Below are 16,979 nucleotides of genomic sequence, written 5' to 3' on the forward strand. Positions count from 1 at the left end.
GACACCACAGGGCAAAATGAGAAAAAGCTCGGCCGCCAACACTGGAAAAGATTCGAACAAGGAGCAATTGAAGCTGACCACGATCAATGAATTTCGGTAGCATGTACTAGTGTGTTGACTATATGACAAAGTGGTCTGACGCTCCAGTTTGCTCAGTCGAGGAAAGTGGAAGTAAAGGAAGACATACATGTCAGTGTAGGCTGTCTGCAAACTGCATGTATCACAATTGGAGGCATTCGACTCTCAGTGTCTCTCACTCTCCCAGGTAGGCTGTAACATTACTCATGCTGAAGTTGGCTGAGATGGGAGAAAAATGGGAAGTGAAGGAAGACATACGTGTCGGTGTAGGATGTCTGCCAAGTCACACTCCGGAGCGAGCCTATCGAGAATGACGCGGGTAACGAGCCTGGCGCCAGCGTGTGTACGAGTCCAGTGGTGGTGGCGGCACTGGCGATGTGCGGTAGGGGTGCCAGCGCCTGGTCTGGAAAAAATATTGAGTAAGAGTTGACAGTGAACCTGTAGCAAGAACAAACTTGCGATCGGCTGAGACTTTTTGCACGCATTTCTTCCAAGACATCTCGAGTCACATTCTCCCTTGCGATCTGAGCACGAGAAAAGGATCTCGCCGGCATGCTCGCCCAGTGCTTAGTTGTAACTCGCCGAAGCGGTTCCAACAACCCCCATAACCATGTCAGGTGGACAGGAAGTGAGCTTTCTTCCTCGCTGACGAAGTAGTAGAAGACGGCGAGGTCCAGATGCCTCGAATCGGCGATTGCGGGAAGATTGAGGTTGTTCGCGATGATCGACATTCGAGCTTTGTTATCGAAGGTCGCTTGTCGAATCCACTGGTGGGATTGAGCATCCAAAAACAAAAGAAGCAGGCAAACACACCGTCAACTCGGCCTGGGGCAACTTGGGGGCCGCAAAATGAAGAACACCATTCGCATCCCTGGCCAATCTCTTCCGACCACAATCGAGTGCCTTGATATATATCTCGCTGCTGCTCCTTAGGCCACGCATAATCTCAAAAGCGGACAGGGAACGTCGATGAGGACAGACATGGAAAAGTTGTCCAGGTGATAGAGACTCGAGTAATCGACGGAACTCGTAGGAACTCTGGCGTTCTTCGTTCCGGGGACGACTCGCGCGTATGTTTGTTGGCGTGTTCATGAGGAGGAGAGTCTAGTTATGGTGTGTGATGAGCGAGGTGAGACAAGGAGCTTTCATATCGAGCGTAAAATGTCTTTGTCATATGAGAATAGTCTGTCGGGGAATAGTTGTCCTACACCAAGGTCCTCGGTCACTTCTGCTTTCATCTCTCTCATCTTCACTCCCTGAAATAGGTCAGCGAGGTGTTGGTAAACAAGATGTGCTGTTGACCTTGACATCACTATGTCAATTAGATCCATGAATATATATTCCATCCATGCGTAAGCTAAGGTCCAGTTGTAGCGTGCCAGGGCTGAAATATAAACTTCGAAAGCGTCGGCCTTCTCTTTTGCGAAGGGTTGTTGGCAGACGCCAAAGGCACAGAGGAGAGCATGGAAAGTCGTATTTGACAAGAGAATCTTTCGAGCCACCTGCAGGATTAGATGCCTGTCCCGACCCGGCTAGAGCCATTCACCTCGCGTTCATGGTTTAAAGATTTAGGGTATCGGTGAGCCTGCAACATTGCCACGCACTCTGCCACGATGACGTCTCCTCGAAGCTGGTTGTTCCCAAGCGTCTCTCGGTTGTCTGGATCATCAAGACCGTCCCAGATAGCGTCCGGAATCCAGGGTAACCGGTCAAAGCGGGTTCGTGCGATATGGCGATTGACGCGTTGCTGCAGCTTGAAGGCTCGAAGCGACAGATGTGACGGAAAATTGCGCGGTTTCGACGAAGGGACTTGGTTCGTGATATCTCGTAGAGGCATAAGAAAGATAGACTATAGATTGTTGTGTGTGGTGGGAGAAGACAAGTGAACTTGACAACGACGTCGCACTGGATCGTGATTGCTCTTCTGCGACTTACATAATTTCGAAGCTCAGCAAGTCGCAGCCCACAATTGGATGATATCAGATTAGAAAGGTTGTGCAGTGCAGAAAAATCGTTGCAAAGCAAATTACAGATTTACAAAAGTAGAGAAACGAGCGGTGCAGAGCGGAGCGACATCTTCCGTAACATTAGCGCCAGTATTTTTACGACTGGCGGATCCATCGGGGAGCGCTTGATGATACAGGGCGCGCAAAAGAGCTTAACCTAGAAGCTAGCGCGGAGTCGTTCGCTCGAACCTGCTGCAACGCAAGTCGAGTCCCGGCAGCGCACCCTCCCAGGCCGCCTTCTGCCCCTTGACCTCCCCTTTGGCGAGTTGTCGTTGTCGAAGACTTGAAGTGAACCTCGGACTTGAAGAATGAACCTAAACAGAATCGGGTCCATGGATGTCCGGGAGTCGTGTCCACACTGGGAAATTCAGGAAGAGTCGCCCACTCGTTGCCGCTCGTGAAAAACAGGTTCTGGTGACAGTGCATGCTGAGACGTCGGCTTCCCTAGCATCGAGGCCAGTATTTTTGCGACTTGTAGTGCAAGGGGAGGGGTAAGTGTGCAAGTCGCGCAAGAGGACTTCAGCCTTGAACCCAAGTACCGGGTCACCAAAAAGGGTCCCCAGCAGCCGGGGCACGAAGGTTGTCCACTGCCACTTGCTCTCCCTTCTTTATTGCCAGTGAGGAAGGGGGGCACGTCGCATCGGCACTGGGGAATTCGGGAAGAGACGCTCAGCAGTTCCTGGTGTCGTCGCAATGTGATCGAGTGGAATAATCAATCGAGAGAAGTCGTGTGGTGGCTAAGACATGCCTGTGCAAGACGAGATGGAACTACGAGCTAGATATCAGTAGGTCCTGATCAAGTAGGCGAGTAACAACGTACTGAGAACAGTGGAAATTGAGGAATGAGAAGACGATTCAATTCAGTGTTGTGATGGGTAGCCTGAGTGTGTGCTGAGACGTGGTCCTCCCTCGCATCAAGGCCAGTATTTTTGCATCGTTGAAGTCGTGGTCCGTCCAATGAGAGTAATTTTGAATAGAAGCTAGAAAGAATCGATAGATCATCACATAGACAAAAAAAAACGTACTTGGAGTTCGGTGTTGATAGGTGGGTAGCCTGAGTGCGTCCTGAAGCGTCATCTTCCCTAACATCAAGTCCAGTATTTTTGCAGCGGAGGTGTAGTCCAATGGGAGTAATTTAAATAAGTTAGTCGCGCAGAAGGACTTGAGCACCATGACCTATGCCCGCTGTGGTCTAAGCCTGCGTCGCCATAAGTTAATAAGCGCCTAGCGGGCACGGGCACAAGGGCTGTCCTCTGCCACTAGCTCTCCCTTCTTGGTTACGTCCTGGAGGGGGAGCCTCGTCGCATCGGCACTGGGGAATTCGGGAAGAGACGCTCAGCAGTTCCTCATTATCGGCAAGCCGGTCTCGAGGTCGTCGCAAAAAGCCATCTGCAAATTCAAGTCAGTGGGATTTGAGGAGTACTATTAGTGACCAACTGACGATTTCGACATGCGCGCAATGGGTCCAGCAGATCGTAGAAGCTAATGACAAACGATGAGGGTGGAAGACCAGTGTTGAGACAGAAATCACCTCAAGGCGAAAGGAAAGAAACGGTCTGCTGTGACCATGCCGTTACAGTGGATCCAACGACTTAAAAAGCAATCCAGTTGAGACTGTTTCGGATGCACAGCCGAAACCGCACCACCTTCCGCCAGCGGTTGTCTTGGGTGTTTGCTTTCAGAAGGTTTCATAGTCTGACCCGATGCTCTCATGAGAATAGGATGGAAATTTCTAGTAATGTACTTGAAGAAAATATATGATAGACTAGTTCAAGCGATGTGGTTCGAGCGATGCCGGGACCTCGAGTCGAGTGGTGCAGGGCTATAGGTCATGTGAGGCGCAATGGCTCGGGATACGCTGGGCCAGTTATCTGTCTCTTCGTCCGGTGCCTGGATGCAAAGTCAGCAGCTATCACAACCGTGTTCGTCCGCACTCACACCTGTATACCCCAGCCACTGAATAGTTTCGATGACGGTCCGGGTGGTCGTTTGATCTCTGGTGTCGAGGCGCTGACGAAAAGTCGCTCTGGAGTTTGCAATCATCACTCGTGCAGGACTCAAAAGATTCCAGACCCAGGTTTGATCAAACGGCACTGCTCTTTCCAGTTCTGCGATGAAATAGTACAAAGCGTAAAGGCCGTCACTGCGTCGGCGAATCTTTTTGCAGGGAGGTATCTTGAGTAGTTTGACTAGCTTGTGGATACGTTTCGAATGACTGCAAGTAGCAGCTCGGAGTAGCTGCCAGTGGATAATGATAAAAAAACTCATCGACCTCAAAACCAGAAACATACGGTGAGATCGCCACTAGAGGCGTTGGGCCAAGCGTGTAAGAACACCGAAAGACAGTCGCGTATAAACAGCGTTTTCCCTCTGTCAATTACACCAGCAGCGCGAGAGGGTTCAAGCAAGGATAGACTGCTGAGGACGCCTAGTGGAGGGCTGGCAGTCACGTCGAACAGGCTACCAATGGAGCACGATTTCAGTTCTAGGCGAAACTGCAGGCGAGAATCGTCGTGGTCGTCATCGTGCCAGTGGCGTGGGACGTAGGGTTGGGGCTGGCGGCGTGTCGTTGTCAAGTCTCGTATTTTCTGGGGAGAAAGCCAGCCTGCGAACGGATTGGGGATTGTCCAGAGAGTATTGCAGTGTGCGTATGTCTCAAGACGTGTTCGTTTGAGGGGGCTTGGCTGCTCCGAGTCTGCTTCTTCAAAATTCTTGCGTTTTACTCCGCAGCCCCGTCTTGAACAATCGATTGAGGGAATAGAACAGTGAAAAGAAAGACGCACGGGCTCATGACGATATGTATCAGATCAGAGAAGACACGTTCCAGCCAGGTTTCTGCCAAGATACAATCTGACTTGACCAGAGCGCGAAAGTATATTTCAAAGGCATTTGCAACAGTCTTATCGAATGGCAGGCGTGTCGCTTCGAACCGGACGAGGATGGCGTGAAACGTAGCATTGGAGACCAAGGATCGACGAGCTCTCTGGAGTTGGCTGATGAGAACGGGGGAACGATAGTACCTCATTTAACATAAACGCACCTGCCGCTCAATCACAGAGCTCCGTGGATACAACATCTCTTGCTGAGTGGCCATAGAAGCATTGACATCAGCGTCGCCTTGCGTTTCACTTGATCCAAAAGATTGCCTATTATTGTAGAGAACGTGGTCCCAGTGTCGAATATCAAGTTGCGGAAACCAGATTTTGTGGGGAAGCACGCTAATGTACCAAGTAATTCGTTGCTGATCAGTTGCAGGCAGCGGGTGAAGGCGAAAAGGCGATTTCTTCTTTGAGGTAGTTGGCGGGGAAGGCGAGGAGCTCAGCGAGAAGGAGGTATCACTGCGAGACTGAGGCATTGGACGAGAAGAGAACGAAGACTGGGGAGGTAGGATGGAAGGAGAAATGATGTTATGTCACATCCTCCGCACTCTATGACACGCGCGACAATGTAGGTATTATTTCCAAAATAGACTACGTAGCAATGTACAGAATACTACAAGCGTTGAGGGGAATAACAATCTCAAGAATGTCTGCCAAAACCTATGAGTTAAGCGATTGTAGCAAATGGTAGTACGAACTGTGATAGTCTGTGGTGTTCGAGCCCTTCCTTCGTGAAGACCCGCTTCGAGGTAGGACACTGTTTGCAATGCAGTCGGCCTTTGAGATTGGCAACGACAAGATCAGGATCTTGATCCTTATGGCTGTAATGCGAGATGATCTGACAATATTGACCATTCTTTGGTCGCACTCACCAATCCACGATGTGGTCCCCCATTCCGACACGTGAAATCATTCGCTCGCAAAAACGACATTGTACCTTCCCTCCTCCAAGGCCAAGTGCGGATATTTCGGCCAGAATCAGTGACCGATTGTCCTCCCAAACTGAAAGCCATTAACCCGTCATCCAGATTTGGTATCACAACTTGAACAGACCCTTGCGAGTAATCAACGCGAGATCGCGATTGAACGAGGCTAGTATTTGTTGCACCTTCGGCACATCCTGAAAGCGCTTTGGTTTGATGTTTTCTTTGGCCCAGACGCTTTGAAGACTAAATTGGCAAGTCAGACCCAAGCCAGAATATCAGAGAAACGAACTGAACAACTGTATATTCAGTGCTATAACATCCTTCTTCTCTTGCAGGTACTTGGCCGACCAAGCTTCCAGTTTTTTAGCGTTCTGATGCAAGTTAAGGGAGTAAGCTCGAATGACATGAGCAAACCTTCTCCAACAGCGGTCGGGCGCGTTCTCGACGGCCATATTCCTGAAGCAAATCTAAGCTTGTTTCGACGCAAAATCCGTGACCTACCTCCACAAGCGCCGTTTCGTTGCGAAGTACGAAGATGCATGATGCTGGTGGCCGATGTCCCCGGAGAGTACCTGCTCGCGTGAAAATGGCCGCCGCTTTGGCTTCTGCTCGCGCCGTTTGAAGAGATTTGAGATTGTAAACGTAGGTTGTAGTATTGAATATGGCTCTGGGTAGCCATTTACCAAATGAAAAGTTGTCGTATTCGTGCTTGATATCGAAATAGAGGAACCTGGATCTGAGTGGGCTGTCAGTTGCTGAGGGAAAGATAGAATTAGGAGCACGAACGTCTTGAGAATTCTTGCGCAGCGAGGCTAGGAAATAGTCAAGGGCAGATATGTATTGGACGAGAAGTTGCGCACCGAGCATGCTCTTAGCCGCAAAAGAAAATGAGAGGGTAGCGATGATGTCAATTGACCACAGTGCTTTACCATTCAGTCAATAGGCGCAACAGAATGAGCACAAATGAGCCCATACCGAACACGGCCCTCCTTGGAAGATCCATCTAGCATATGCGACTTGAGAAAAATTACCACTGGCTTCTATTGCTGGACAGGAAGGGGGAAGTGGGCATTGACCGCGTGAAACGTTGGAGAATGCGATGGACCACAAGTACGAGTGGTCGTTTATTAGCCTACGAAGGGAAACGGAGGTGGCAGCGAGCTCGACCAGATCGAATGGGCTGCAATGCTCGAAAATCTGGAATCCCATCTAAGCTTTGCAATAGTCAGCCGCGGCACAAGTTTCGACCCACCAGCAAGCCAATATCGCGAGGGAAGGCAGCAAAAACTTGAAAGGAAGTGTCGCCTGCATGTGTGGTTGGGTTGGGACGAGGCATTTATGAAAGGTATTGCGTCGTTGTGATGGTGAAAGAATGAAAGTGCGTGACCGTTTCCATCTCCGAGTCTCCATCCTCACTACTTATCGACTCCAGATCGACTCTCTATAGCCTCCTGAACCAGCTGCATTGCATTTTGATACCTTGCAGTGAACCTTTCAATTGACGGAAGCGCAGATAGCCGGTGTTACCGTGACACGGTATGTCCAGTTGTCCGCCTGACCGCGATGAGAAGCTTCAAATTGGTTCCGGAAACATTGGTCTCGAGCTACTATGTCGACTCTCCCAAAGACCATGAAAGCTGTCCGCTGGCATCCACCATCGTTTGACATCCGAGTTGAGGATGTGCCTGTACCAACGTGAGTTGCTTCTCCACCTGTCTTGTTAAGCCTCAGGAGACGCGATAAACAGGATCCAAGAGCCGGACGATGCAATAGTCAAAGTCACTGTGAGTCTTGCACTCTCATTGTTCAGCAACCATGCTGAAACCTGACAAGTTGGCTGCTTTATGTGGTCGGTTTGCAACTATTCGTGGTTCGAACACATTTTAAAAGCTACCTCTTCAGGGAGCGATCTCCATGTTTATCGAGGACACGGAGGCGTTAACCAAACGTTCATTATAGTTTCTACAGTCGTTCCAAACGCTGACTTCTCAAAGCCATATCTCTGGTCACGAATTCATGGGCGAAGTGGTGGAGCTTGGGTCAAGTTATGGTGCTAGCAGCGCACAAGGAAGACCTGACCTATATGCAAGTTTGAAGGTTGGGGACAAGGTGTGCTTATTGTCCATCATTCATCGAGTCGTTGACCTGTTTTAGGTCGTGTCCCCTTTCACGGTGAATTGTGGCGAATGCAAGTATGTCCATGTCCTTTTTGTCTAAATAGCCTTGATAAAAATAGTGTCTGTCGCCTCGGTTATACCTGTCGCTGTCCCACGGGTGCGCTCTTCGGTAGTCCAGCTCTTGAAGGTGGTCAAGCACAATATATCAGGGTCCCGAAGGCGGGGGGAACGCTATTCAATCTCAGCGACCCGAGTTCTTGGCATTCAACAATGTCGAACGAAACGAGAGCAACAGCGCTCGAGGGAATAAACGACAGTTCCTTACTCATGCTTGCCGATATTCTCCCAACTGGAGTATTCGCCGCCTTGCAAGCTGTAAACCACCCCAAAGTTGCCCCTGCTCTCACAGGGCGTGCCTGGCCGGCTAGTTTCTTCTCGGATGGACAGAGTGGGGGTGTTAGCGCTATGACAAATGAAGACCGCGCGTTAACATTCGCCATCATTGGACTCGGTCCTGTTGGGCTTTGCGCTTCTGTGAGCCTGCTGGATATGCTTTCAGCACAGTCTCTTCCGTTTCAAATCGTTGCCATCGACCCAGTGGAGGAGCGAAGACAAAAGGCGATGGCGATCTATAACAAGATCGACGCTTCTGGGAAAGGATCGGGCCAGTTCGTTGCCCTTGGAATCGACGACGCAAAAGAACAAGTGAAGAATTGGACCGGTGGAGTCGGAGCCACAGCGATTCTCGAGGTTGTCGGCAATCCCAGCGCGATCTCGCTTGCATATGACTTAGTGCGGCCATTTGGAGCGATCGTCTCAGTTGGTGTTCATGGAGAACCACAAATGCCGTTCACTGGACGGCAGCTCTACAACAAGAATGTCTCCTTCGACTTTGGGTGGGCTGCTTCAATTAGGTCAAGGGTTTAACTAACGCCAATCAGTCGATGCCCCGCTCGCGCGATGTTCCCGATGGCATTTGAACTTTTGGGTAAGATTCATTGTCCTATTAAGAGGAGAGCACGGCCTCACAGAAACTAGTCAAACGACAAGACGTGTTTGGTGGTATTGGAGGTCCCGACAGTCTCGTGGACCGCATCGTTGGCCCAGATGAGGCTCCTGAGATGTACAAACAATTCGAGCAGAATCAGGTTGGAAAGGTTGTGTTTGATATGTGGAAATAAACAAGGAAGGAGAGGAACAAGTCACAAGTGTACAATACTAGCGCCTCTGTAGCTTATTCCCGACTCCGGCACTGGAGTGGCCATCACTTCGATCAACGGTTTGACCACTCTTAGCCTCCTCCCCAAACGAAGCCTTGCGGTGAAGGTGAGGACCATGTCTTGCGTGCTCCCTTCATGGCGCATAACTTTGCGCGTCCTAGAAATCTCCGACGACGGAGGCCCCGCCGAATGGACCTTCCTCCAACACCAATCACGAACGGAAGTAATGGGATCGACCACGCAGCTCCGCCAGCGCCAGCAAGTGTAGTTGCCTTCGATACGGAAGTTTTTCGCGTCTATCTGAGAGCATTACTGCCTCCAGTAATCGCGGCTTCTCCAGACGACGTGGAATCCCTCTTTGACGACTCCTTTGACGACCGTGTCGCAAAGTTTGCTTCTGACCCAGCAGCGACCTTATATGTTGTAAAATCGAGGTTTAGTGGGGAAGAGGGGACCGAAGGTGTGTATGGCCCAGTTCATCTCCGATACAAACTACTCAGAATCGGAACCAACCAGACGAACCGTCATCCTACGAATACTCCCTCACCTCCCAGCTTACTTACCACTCATCCCATGTCCTCACCCTTGCCCTCATCAAACGAAGTCCCGTTCTTGACCCCTCGACATCCCTCGCAACCCAGTTACACTTCCTCAACTTGTTTGGGGGAGACGAAACACCATACGAGAGTTTGCATGCCGTCGTTTCCTACGGTGTGAAACCATGGTTTGACGCATTCGTCGGCTCGCGGGGGTCTGGCGCTGTGGGGAGGGATAACGCGGACAGCAAAACAGGCATTCCAATGACCAAGAAAAAGTTCGCGGAGTTGGAGTTGTCTCTGTTACACCTCCAACAAAATGTTGAGATTCCTGAGACGAATCTTGTCATCCATCCGGTGATTCAACGGGCTGTTGAGCAGGTGCGTGGTTTATTTTTAATGATCATGCTCTAACAATATGCCCAGGCTCAAGCAGCCAACGCTCGACCAAGTATAAATGAGCTTCCTGCCAAGTTACTTGCCGACAGTGCTTTCCTGAACTCTCTACACGCCAATGTCAACTCATGGATACGATCTATTCAGGCCGTCACCAAGCTGAATCGCGATGTAACATCTGGGACGGCTTCGCAGGAAATCAATTTTTGGATCAGTTTGGAGCGTGAGCTTGAGGGTATCGAGACGCAACTCAGGAGTCCAGAGGTCGAGATGGTCATGGATTGTTTGCGCAATGCCAAACGATTCAGGGCCACAGTCAGTTTCATCGCTGATACGGGCTTGAAGAACGCGGTGGAGTCGGTTCACAAGTACAACATTCTTATGAAGGACTTCCCGTTGGACGAGCTTCTGGCAGCAACCGACCTGGGCAAAGTCCAAGAGGCGATTTCGCTGATTATGCAACATGTCAACCGCAAGCTACGACTTTCCCCGTATCCCATTCGCCGAGCTCTTCCCCTCGTTGAAGCCATTTCTCGCGATTTCAACGACCAACTTCTGCGCATATTAACGTCCCATCGCTTGCCGTATACACCCTATGAGACCTTCGACCGCCTTCTTGGCCAAGTCACCGCCATATTTCGGACTTGGGATGAACTCATCAAAGAGTTCACCAACGTTGCTCGCGAAGTAATGCGTAAACGAGATGAACGGTTCATTCCTATCAAGGTCGTAAATGCCCATGTGAAGCTGCAAGAACGAACGCGGTATCTCCGCGAATGGCGAAAGCAACACGAACAATTGGCGGTTATGACCGGCCCAACACGTGGAATTAGTGGCAGCGTGTTGGATATGGGTATCGGCGGAATGGATATGGAGGAGGAGGTTAAGGAAGCATACGAGATTGTGAAGAGTATTGACGTGCTTGATGTTTCGGTGGAGGGGACCGAAATTTGGATTGCTGCTGAACAAGCGTACAACGAGCGGGTATCGAGGGTCGAGAACCAAATCATCGCCAGACTACGCGATAGGTTGGGCACGGCGCGAAACGCCAACGAGATGTTTAGGGTTTTCTCAAAATTCAATGCGCTCTTCGTTCGCCCCAAGGTTTGCATATATGCTTGTATGTCAACCTTGAGTTACTCACCGTATGCCTAGATTCGAGGAGCTATCCAAGAGTACCAAACACAACTGATCGACTCCGTCAAAGAAGACATCAAACTTCTACATGACAAGGTCAGTTTGTACACTTGTTGTTTCGCCTTTCTCAACTGCCCAGTTCAAAACACGTTTCCGTGATTCGGAAGCCTCCCATATGTCGCAAATGCGCGACCTTCCTGCCATATCCAGCGCCATTATTTGGGCACGTCAAATCGAACGACAGCTTCTTACCTACATGAAGCGGGTCGAGGATGTCCTAGGAAAAGGATGGGAGCTTTACGCAGAGGGTCAGAAACTGCAATCGGAGAGCAGCGCATTCCGGAAGAAGCTCGATACTCGACCAGTCTATGATGCTTGGCTGCACGATATCAACCGACGCAATATGGGTGTTGATGGACGACTATTTGAGATCATTCGTCCGCGAGGGAGTGGAAGTGCTGCTGGATTATACCAATTGGCGGTGAACTTCGACCCACAGATCATAACACTTTTCAAGGAAGTGCGGAATCTATTGTGGTTGGGCTTTCAAGTACCACATGCCGTAGCAAACATGGCCAAGGAGGCGAAGAGAGTCTATCCTCACGCAGTCAGTCTGATGGAGACGGTGCGGACGTATGGGCAAACGCTGGATCTTGTGGAGGAGAACAAGGGAATCGAGTGGCTGGTTGCCGAGTATCGGAATGACTCTCAAAAGATGATCTCTAAAGGTAAATTTTCCACACAAGTATCTGGCGACCACCTAACATGACGAAGGGATGAACATCAAATGGGATTACTTCGTCAGTCAATATGACTCGGCAGTGCGGTATCTTCCTAGCGCAGATGGACGAGAGAACCGACATATTCAGTTCGTCCGTGAGTTTGCTAGCGTCATCTCAGTGCTGCAGGACAAGACGAACAACGTCATCGACTTGTACAAGGACATACTACGGGCAGTAGAAGACCTTTCGACCTGTTCATATACGACAGAGGCGTTCTCGGAACTGCTGAGCAAAGTGCAGGGAGCCATCGATCAACTTAACCTCGAGGGCTATGCCAACCTAGAGCAATGGGTAGCAGAACTTGACAAGCGGATTGAGGGTATCTTGCTGCAGCGACTTGTCCAGATCATCGAAGTCTGGTGTGGTGAATTTGACCGAGCCGCGGACGACGCTGATACCGGTGGACGACCAGTTCTAAAAGAAATAACCAACAAGCGGAGAAATGACAAACGAGGAAAGGAGGAGAAGGTCACGTGCTCATTCGGACCAAAAAAAGCTGTTTGACTGATATTCAGCAGTTCTTGGAGGGCAACATGACGCTCAAGCCTGTTGTCCACGAAATACGGATACAAAACCAAGTCATTTTCTTGGACCCGCCAATAGAGTATGCTCGTGCGAATTGGATTCGACAGCTCCATGATTGGTTGGGTGTGGTTTGTCGATTACGGCGAATACAAAGTTCGCGGTACGAAATTGGACTGCAAGTGCAGGGCACGAGTGTAACAGAGACAAATTACACTGCTTTGGTATGTTTTATGTTTGAATTGATCAGTTCTCATAGTGTACTGACAGTTAACCCAACTACCCGATACTGTTCTTCAACGACCATTCGCATTGATCGAGACAAAAGTCCAGCAGTTGACCGAGTATGTCGGGAAATGGCTGCAATTCCAGTCCCTCTGGGATCTCGAAGCCGAATACGTCTTCAATCGACTGGGGGACTCATTGCAAAACTGGCAACAACTCTTGACCGAGATCAAGAAGACACGGTCAACGTTCGACACGTCGGAAACACAAAAGTCGTTTGGGGTGTGCATCATCGACTACGAGCAAGTCCAGGCCAAGGTGAATGCCAAGTACGACGCGTGGCAGCGAGATATTCTCAGTCGGTTTGGAGTCAAGTTGGGCAATGCTATGAAGGAGATGCATGCAGCCATTTTGAAGGCGCGGAATGACCTGGAGCATCACTCAATAGAGGGACTGACTGCGGGAAGGAGGTAGACACCCGTTCTTTACTACTGATACCTACTGGATATGTACTTTCTAGCTAATGACTTAATGACCGGCAACGAAAGAGGGGCACGACTTTCCATATCGGGAAACCAAAAATTTTCATCTTAATGGCCACAACCTCGACAACGCCGGCCCCGCCTTCTGCTGCATCCATACTTTTTGCGCGCGGCGTAATTGCGCGGCTGGCGATATGGGATACCCTCCGACTGGCGATTCAGGAAGGCTGGGGCGGGGGCGCGAATGGCCCAGAAAAACGGACATGGCTAGCGTCCGTCATCGTTGACGCATTCGAGGAAACTGTGCCCATCCCCGACGACCAATATGTCGAAGAAATACTCGTCCAAGTGCTAGCTGATGAATTCGACACGGTTCTGCAGGACGGCAGTGCCGAGCCTGTTGCGGTGGACATCGTTCGCCTGTGGGAAGAAACGAGTATTGGGAAGGACGAGCTCGTGGTCAAGTTTGAGACTAAGGCGGACGGGCTTAAAGGAAAAAAGGCTGTCGCTCAGGAAATTCCTGGCGGAGACGAGGAGGAGTGGATTAGCGATAGTGGGTCTGAAGATGATGATGCAATGGATGAAGACGAGGCACCACAATTAATCGAAGCTCAACAGTCAGAACCCAGAAAACGAGAGGAACCAGAGGTCGACGAAGATGGCTTTACGCTGGTGAAAGGCAAAGGAAAAAGTCATAGATAGGTGCGTCTTTCTAAAATTTTTGACCTTGGCTAACTCTGGTAGGATGATATCTGTATTTTACTTTTTTACTTGTTAGGAGACCGATCATACTGAAGCTTGCTTCTGACCATCATGCCGCCGCCTTCGAAACTTTTCGCCATCCCAGAACTCATCGAGCAAGTCATTGACCACTTATACGCGGACCCAACATCCCTCCTTGCTTGCGTCAGTGTCAGCCGCACTTGGGTTATCCCTACCCAATTCCACTTCTTCAGCGTTATCGACATCAAGTCAGAAACACAATGTCGAAGGCTTTGTGAAGTCATAGCCTCTTCCCCGTATATCGCCTCATACATTCGCACCCTCCGGATCCATTTCCGTACTCCGTGCCTCTCCTTTCTCTCGCCAGACTCCAACTACCCCATCTTCGCACCATCGTTTTGGCTAACTGTCCAAATGTCGAGCAGATGAGGCGTGTAGAGCATTTACTCACCCTACCGTCTCTCAAACAAATCCGCGTTTGGTCGTCTCCAGCAACAAAGCAACCCCAATTAGCTTTGTTGGGGAAAATACGCGGACGTGTCGATACTCTCCAGCTTTCCTGTGCCTCCGATGTTGTCGCAGATGAAGACATGCCTTTCGAGCTCTCACCCGACACAAAACCACTCCAAGTCTCGCATCTCCATCTCACGGGACAAACTATCCGTAACGTGTGTCGTCTCCGCGACCCCAAAGTGCTCATTTCTGGCATAACTCAGCTTACCTATGACTCTTCCTGCATCCAAACGCTGAGCGTCTTGTTGACCTCTGCTCGTTTCCGCGCCCTGAAGAAACTCTCCATTTCTGTGGCCTTCATGGTCAATGCTTGCAAATCTCGCGAATTTACCTCACTATCTATGAACAGCAACTACGAGGATAGGGGAGTGAAATTCGTTCACGAGGCAGAACGGTTTTCGCAGCGACATTGGCTTGCACTCAGTTACCATTTCCTCCCTGAATTGCGGTACTTGCGGCTATATGACGTTGCAGTGTCAAACGAGTACGGATCCGAGAGTGATGCGCTCGAAATGGTCAACGCTGTTGTCCGTCAGTTGGCCGATTCCGAGTCCTTCCTCGACAGCGTCCGTAGGTCGCAGCGAGACGATGCATTGCTTGCCGAGTTAAATCTTACGGTAAAACCTAAGGCCAAAGGCCGTCGAACCGGTCGAACCGAGCCGCCTGTTCAGCCTCCGACCGAACTCGCACAGTTTACCCTCCATCTTTCTCTGCGTCCCTTTCCTCGCAATTGTAGGACACGTGGATCGGATTATCCAATTGAGGCGGCGCTAAATACGACTGACACCTTTTGGCACATGGACGGCAGCCTCAGCGATCTTGCGGAGGGGCCGATAGACCCATTAACTCCATACCGCCTCGCGTGTCTCCGTGTGGACCGTGATGAACGTGCGGTGATAGACTGCAAGACACCCAGAAAACCTATCGAAGGGGGGAGGGGAGTATCGCTGACAGAGACGGAGCAAGCCGCGATTCGAGAACAGCTGCCAAAGGCGGTTGCACTGGGATTGCTTAGGTTCTGACAAAAGACTGTGGTGAATTGAGCGATTGCCGAGTTAACATTCGCAATGGTGTACAAAAAACTTGCGTAGCTAGCTAGTACCAAAATACAGATGTCGATTTGGCTGGGCGCCAAACAGCGATAGACGCCGAATTCCAGCAAGGTCAAACAACCAAGACAGCCGCTGGCGGAAGGTGGTGCGGTTTCGGCTGTGCAACTGAAACAGTCTCAACTGGATTGCTTTTTAAGTGGTTGGACCCACTGTAACGGCATGGTCACAGCAGACCGTTTCTTTCCTTTCGCCTTGAGGTGATTTCTGTCTCAACACTGGTCTTCCACCCTCATCGTTTGTCATTAGCTTCTACGATCTGCTGGACCCATTGCGCGCATGTCGAAATCGTCAGTTGGTCACTAATAGTACTCCTCAAATCCCACTGACTTGAATTTGCAGATGGCTTTTTGCGACGACCTCGAGACCGGCTTGCCGATAATGAGGAACTGCTGAGCGTCTCTTCCCGAATTCCCCAGTGCCGATGCGACGAGGCTCCCCCTCCAGGACGTAACCAAGAAGGGAGAGCTAGTGGCAGAGGACAGCCCTTGTGCCCGTGCCCGCTAGGCGCTTATTAACTTATGGCGACGCAGGCTTAGACCACAGCGGGCATAGGTCAAGGTGCTCAAGTCCTTCTGCGCGACTAACTTATTTAAATTACTCCCATTGGACTACACCTCCGCTGCAAAAATACTGGGCTTGATGTTAGGGAAGATGACGCTTCAGCATGCACTCAGGCTGCCTCCCATATCAACACTGGATTATCTCCTCATCTCAAGTACGTTGTCGTTCGTCTATTCGATGGTCTGTTCATCCTTAATTCGTGATATCAGAACCGTTTTGCACAGGCATGCCTTAATCGTTGCCCATTTTCTCCTGGTTGATTCCTATTCCAGCTCCTTCTACTCGACCACTCCGACTCTATCGCATCAGGAATTGCTGAGCGTCTCTTCCCGAACTCCCCAGTGCCGATGCGACGTGGCCCCCCCATAGGACGTATCCAAGAAGGGAGAGCAAGTGGCAGTGGACAATCTTGGCGCCCCGGCTGCTAGGGACCCTTTTTGGCAACCAGGTACTCTATCGCCAGCAGCATTTGGGTCCAAGGTTCAAGTCCTCCTGCGCGACTTGCCTACGTAAGCCCTCCCTTTGGACTACAAGTCGGAGCAAAAATACTGGCCTCGATGTTAGGGAAGACGACGTCTCGGTATGCACTGTCACCAAAACCTAAGTGTGGATGCTTGTCCGTTGTAATAATAATATTCCCAATACTCTATGCGCATTAAGTCTGCATCAGAGTACAGATCAACTACCAAATATTCCTTTTTGCTAGCGCCAGCCTTCGCACGGATATCGTTGTCCTATTGCCTTCGTTGCGATGCACTCGCGGC

The 16,979-nt window shown here is 50.4% G+C and overlaps 4 protein-coding genes across 4 annotated transcripts; 2 read left to right on the forward strand and 2 right to left on the reverse strand.

Moving 5' to 3' along the window:
• Positions 1 to 379: 379 nt before the first annotated feature.
• Positions 380 to 1,170, reverse strand: MIND_00886800 (uncharacterized protein; the record flags this gene model as incomplete). The annotated part of the gene is made up of 3 exons (XM_037365521.1): positions 380 to 481; positions 534 to 845; positions 892 to 1,170. 3 exons carry the CDS (start codon positions 1,168 to 1,170, stop codon positions 380 to 382), a joined length of 693 nt encoding a protein of 230 aa, XP_037218763.1.
• Positions 1,171 to 5,603: 4,433 nt separating this feature from the next.
• Positions 5,604 to 7,225, reverse strand: MIND_00886900 (uncharacterized protein; the record flags this gene model as incomplete). The annotated part of the gene is made up of 11 exons (XM_037365522.1): positions 5,604 to 5,613; positions 5,662 to 5,784; positions 5,836 to 5,965; positions 6,017 to 6,132; positions 6,184 to 6,260; positions 6,304 to 6,345; positions 6,391 to 6,625; positions 6,676 to 6,701; positions 6,750 to 6,812; positions 6,865 to 7,086; positions 7,142 to 7,225. The coding sequence occupies 11 exons, from the start codon at positions 7,223 to 7,225 to the stop codon at positions 5,604 to 5,606; spliced, it is 1,128 nt and encodes a 375-aa protein (XP_037218764.1).
• Positions 7,226 to 7,519: 294 nt separating this feature from the next.
• MIND_00887000 (uncharacterized protein) lies at positions 7,520 to 13,298 on the forward strand (the record flags this gene model as incomplete). The annotated part of the gene is made up of 17 exons (XM_037365523.1): positions 7,520 to 7,584; positions 7,637 to 7,673; positions 7,723 to 7,738; positions 7,792 to 7,837; positions 7,884 to 7,998; positions 8,044 to 8,081; positions 8,126 to 8,902; positions 8,948 to 8,994; positions 9,045 to 9,154; positions 9,302 to 9,686; positions 9,743 to 10,143; positions 10,189 to 11,262; positions 11,314 to 11,391; positions 11,435 to 12,023; positions 12,070 to 12,545; positions 12,596 to 12,823; positions 12,870 to 13,298. 17 exons carry the CDS (start codon positions 7,520 to 7,522, stop codon positions 13,296 to 13,298), a joined length of 4,911 nt encoding a protein of 1,636 aa, XP_037218765.1.
• A 119-nt stretch (positions 13,299 to 13,417) lies between these two features.
• Positions 13,418 to 14,008, forward strand: MIND_00887100 (uncharacterized protein; the record flags this gene model as incomplete). Its single annotated transcript, XM_037365524.1, has 1 exon — positions 13,418 to 14,008. One exon carries the CDS (start codon positions 13,418 to 13,420, stop codon positions 14,006 to 14,008), a length of 591 nt encoding a protein of 196 aa, XP_037218766.1.
• Positions 14,009 to 16,979: the final 2,971 nt, after the last annotated feature.

Source organism: Mycena indigotica (assembly GCF_014461135.1).
Source record: "Mycena indigotica strain 171206Taipei chromosome Unknown Mind.scaff0007, whole genome shotgun sequence".
Classification (NCBI taxonomy): Eukaryota; Fungi; Basidiomycota; class Agaricomycetes; order Agaricales; family Mycenaceae; genus Mycena; species Mycena indigotica.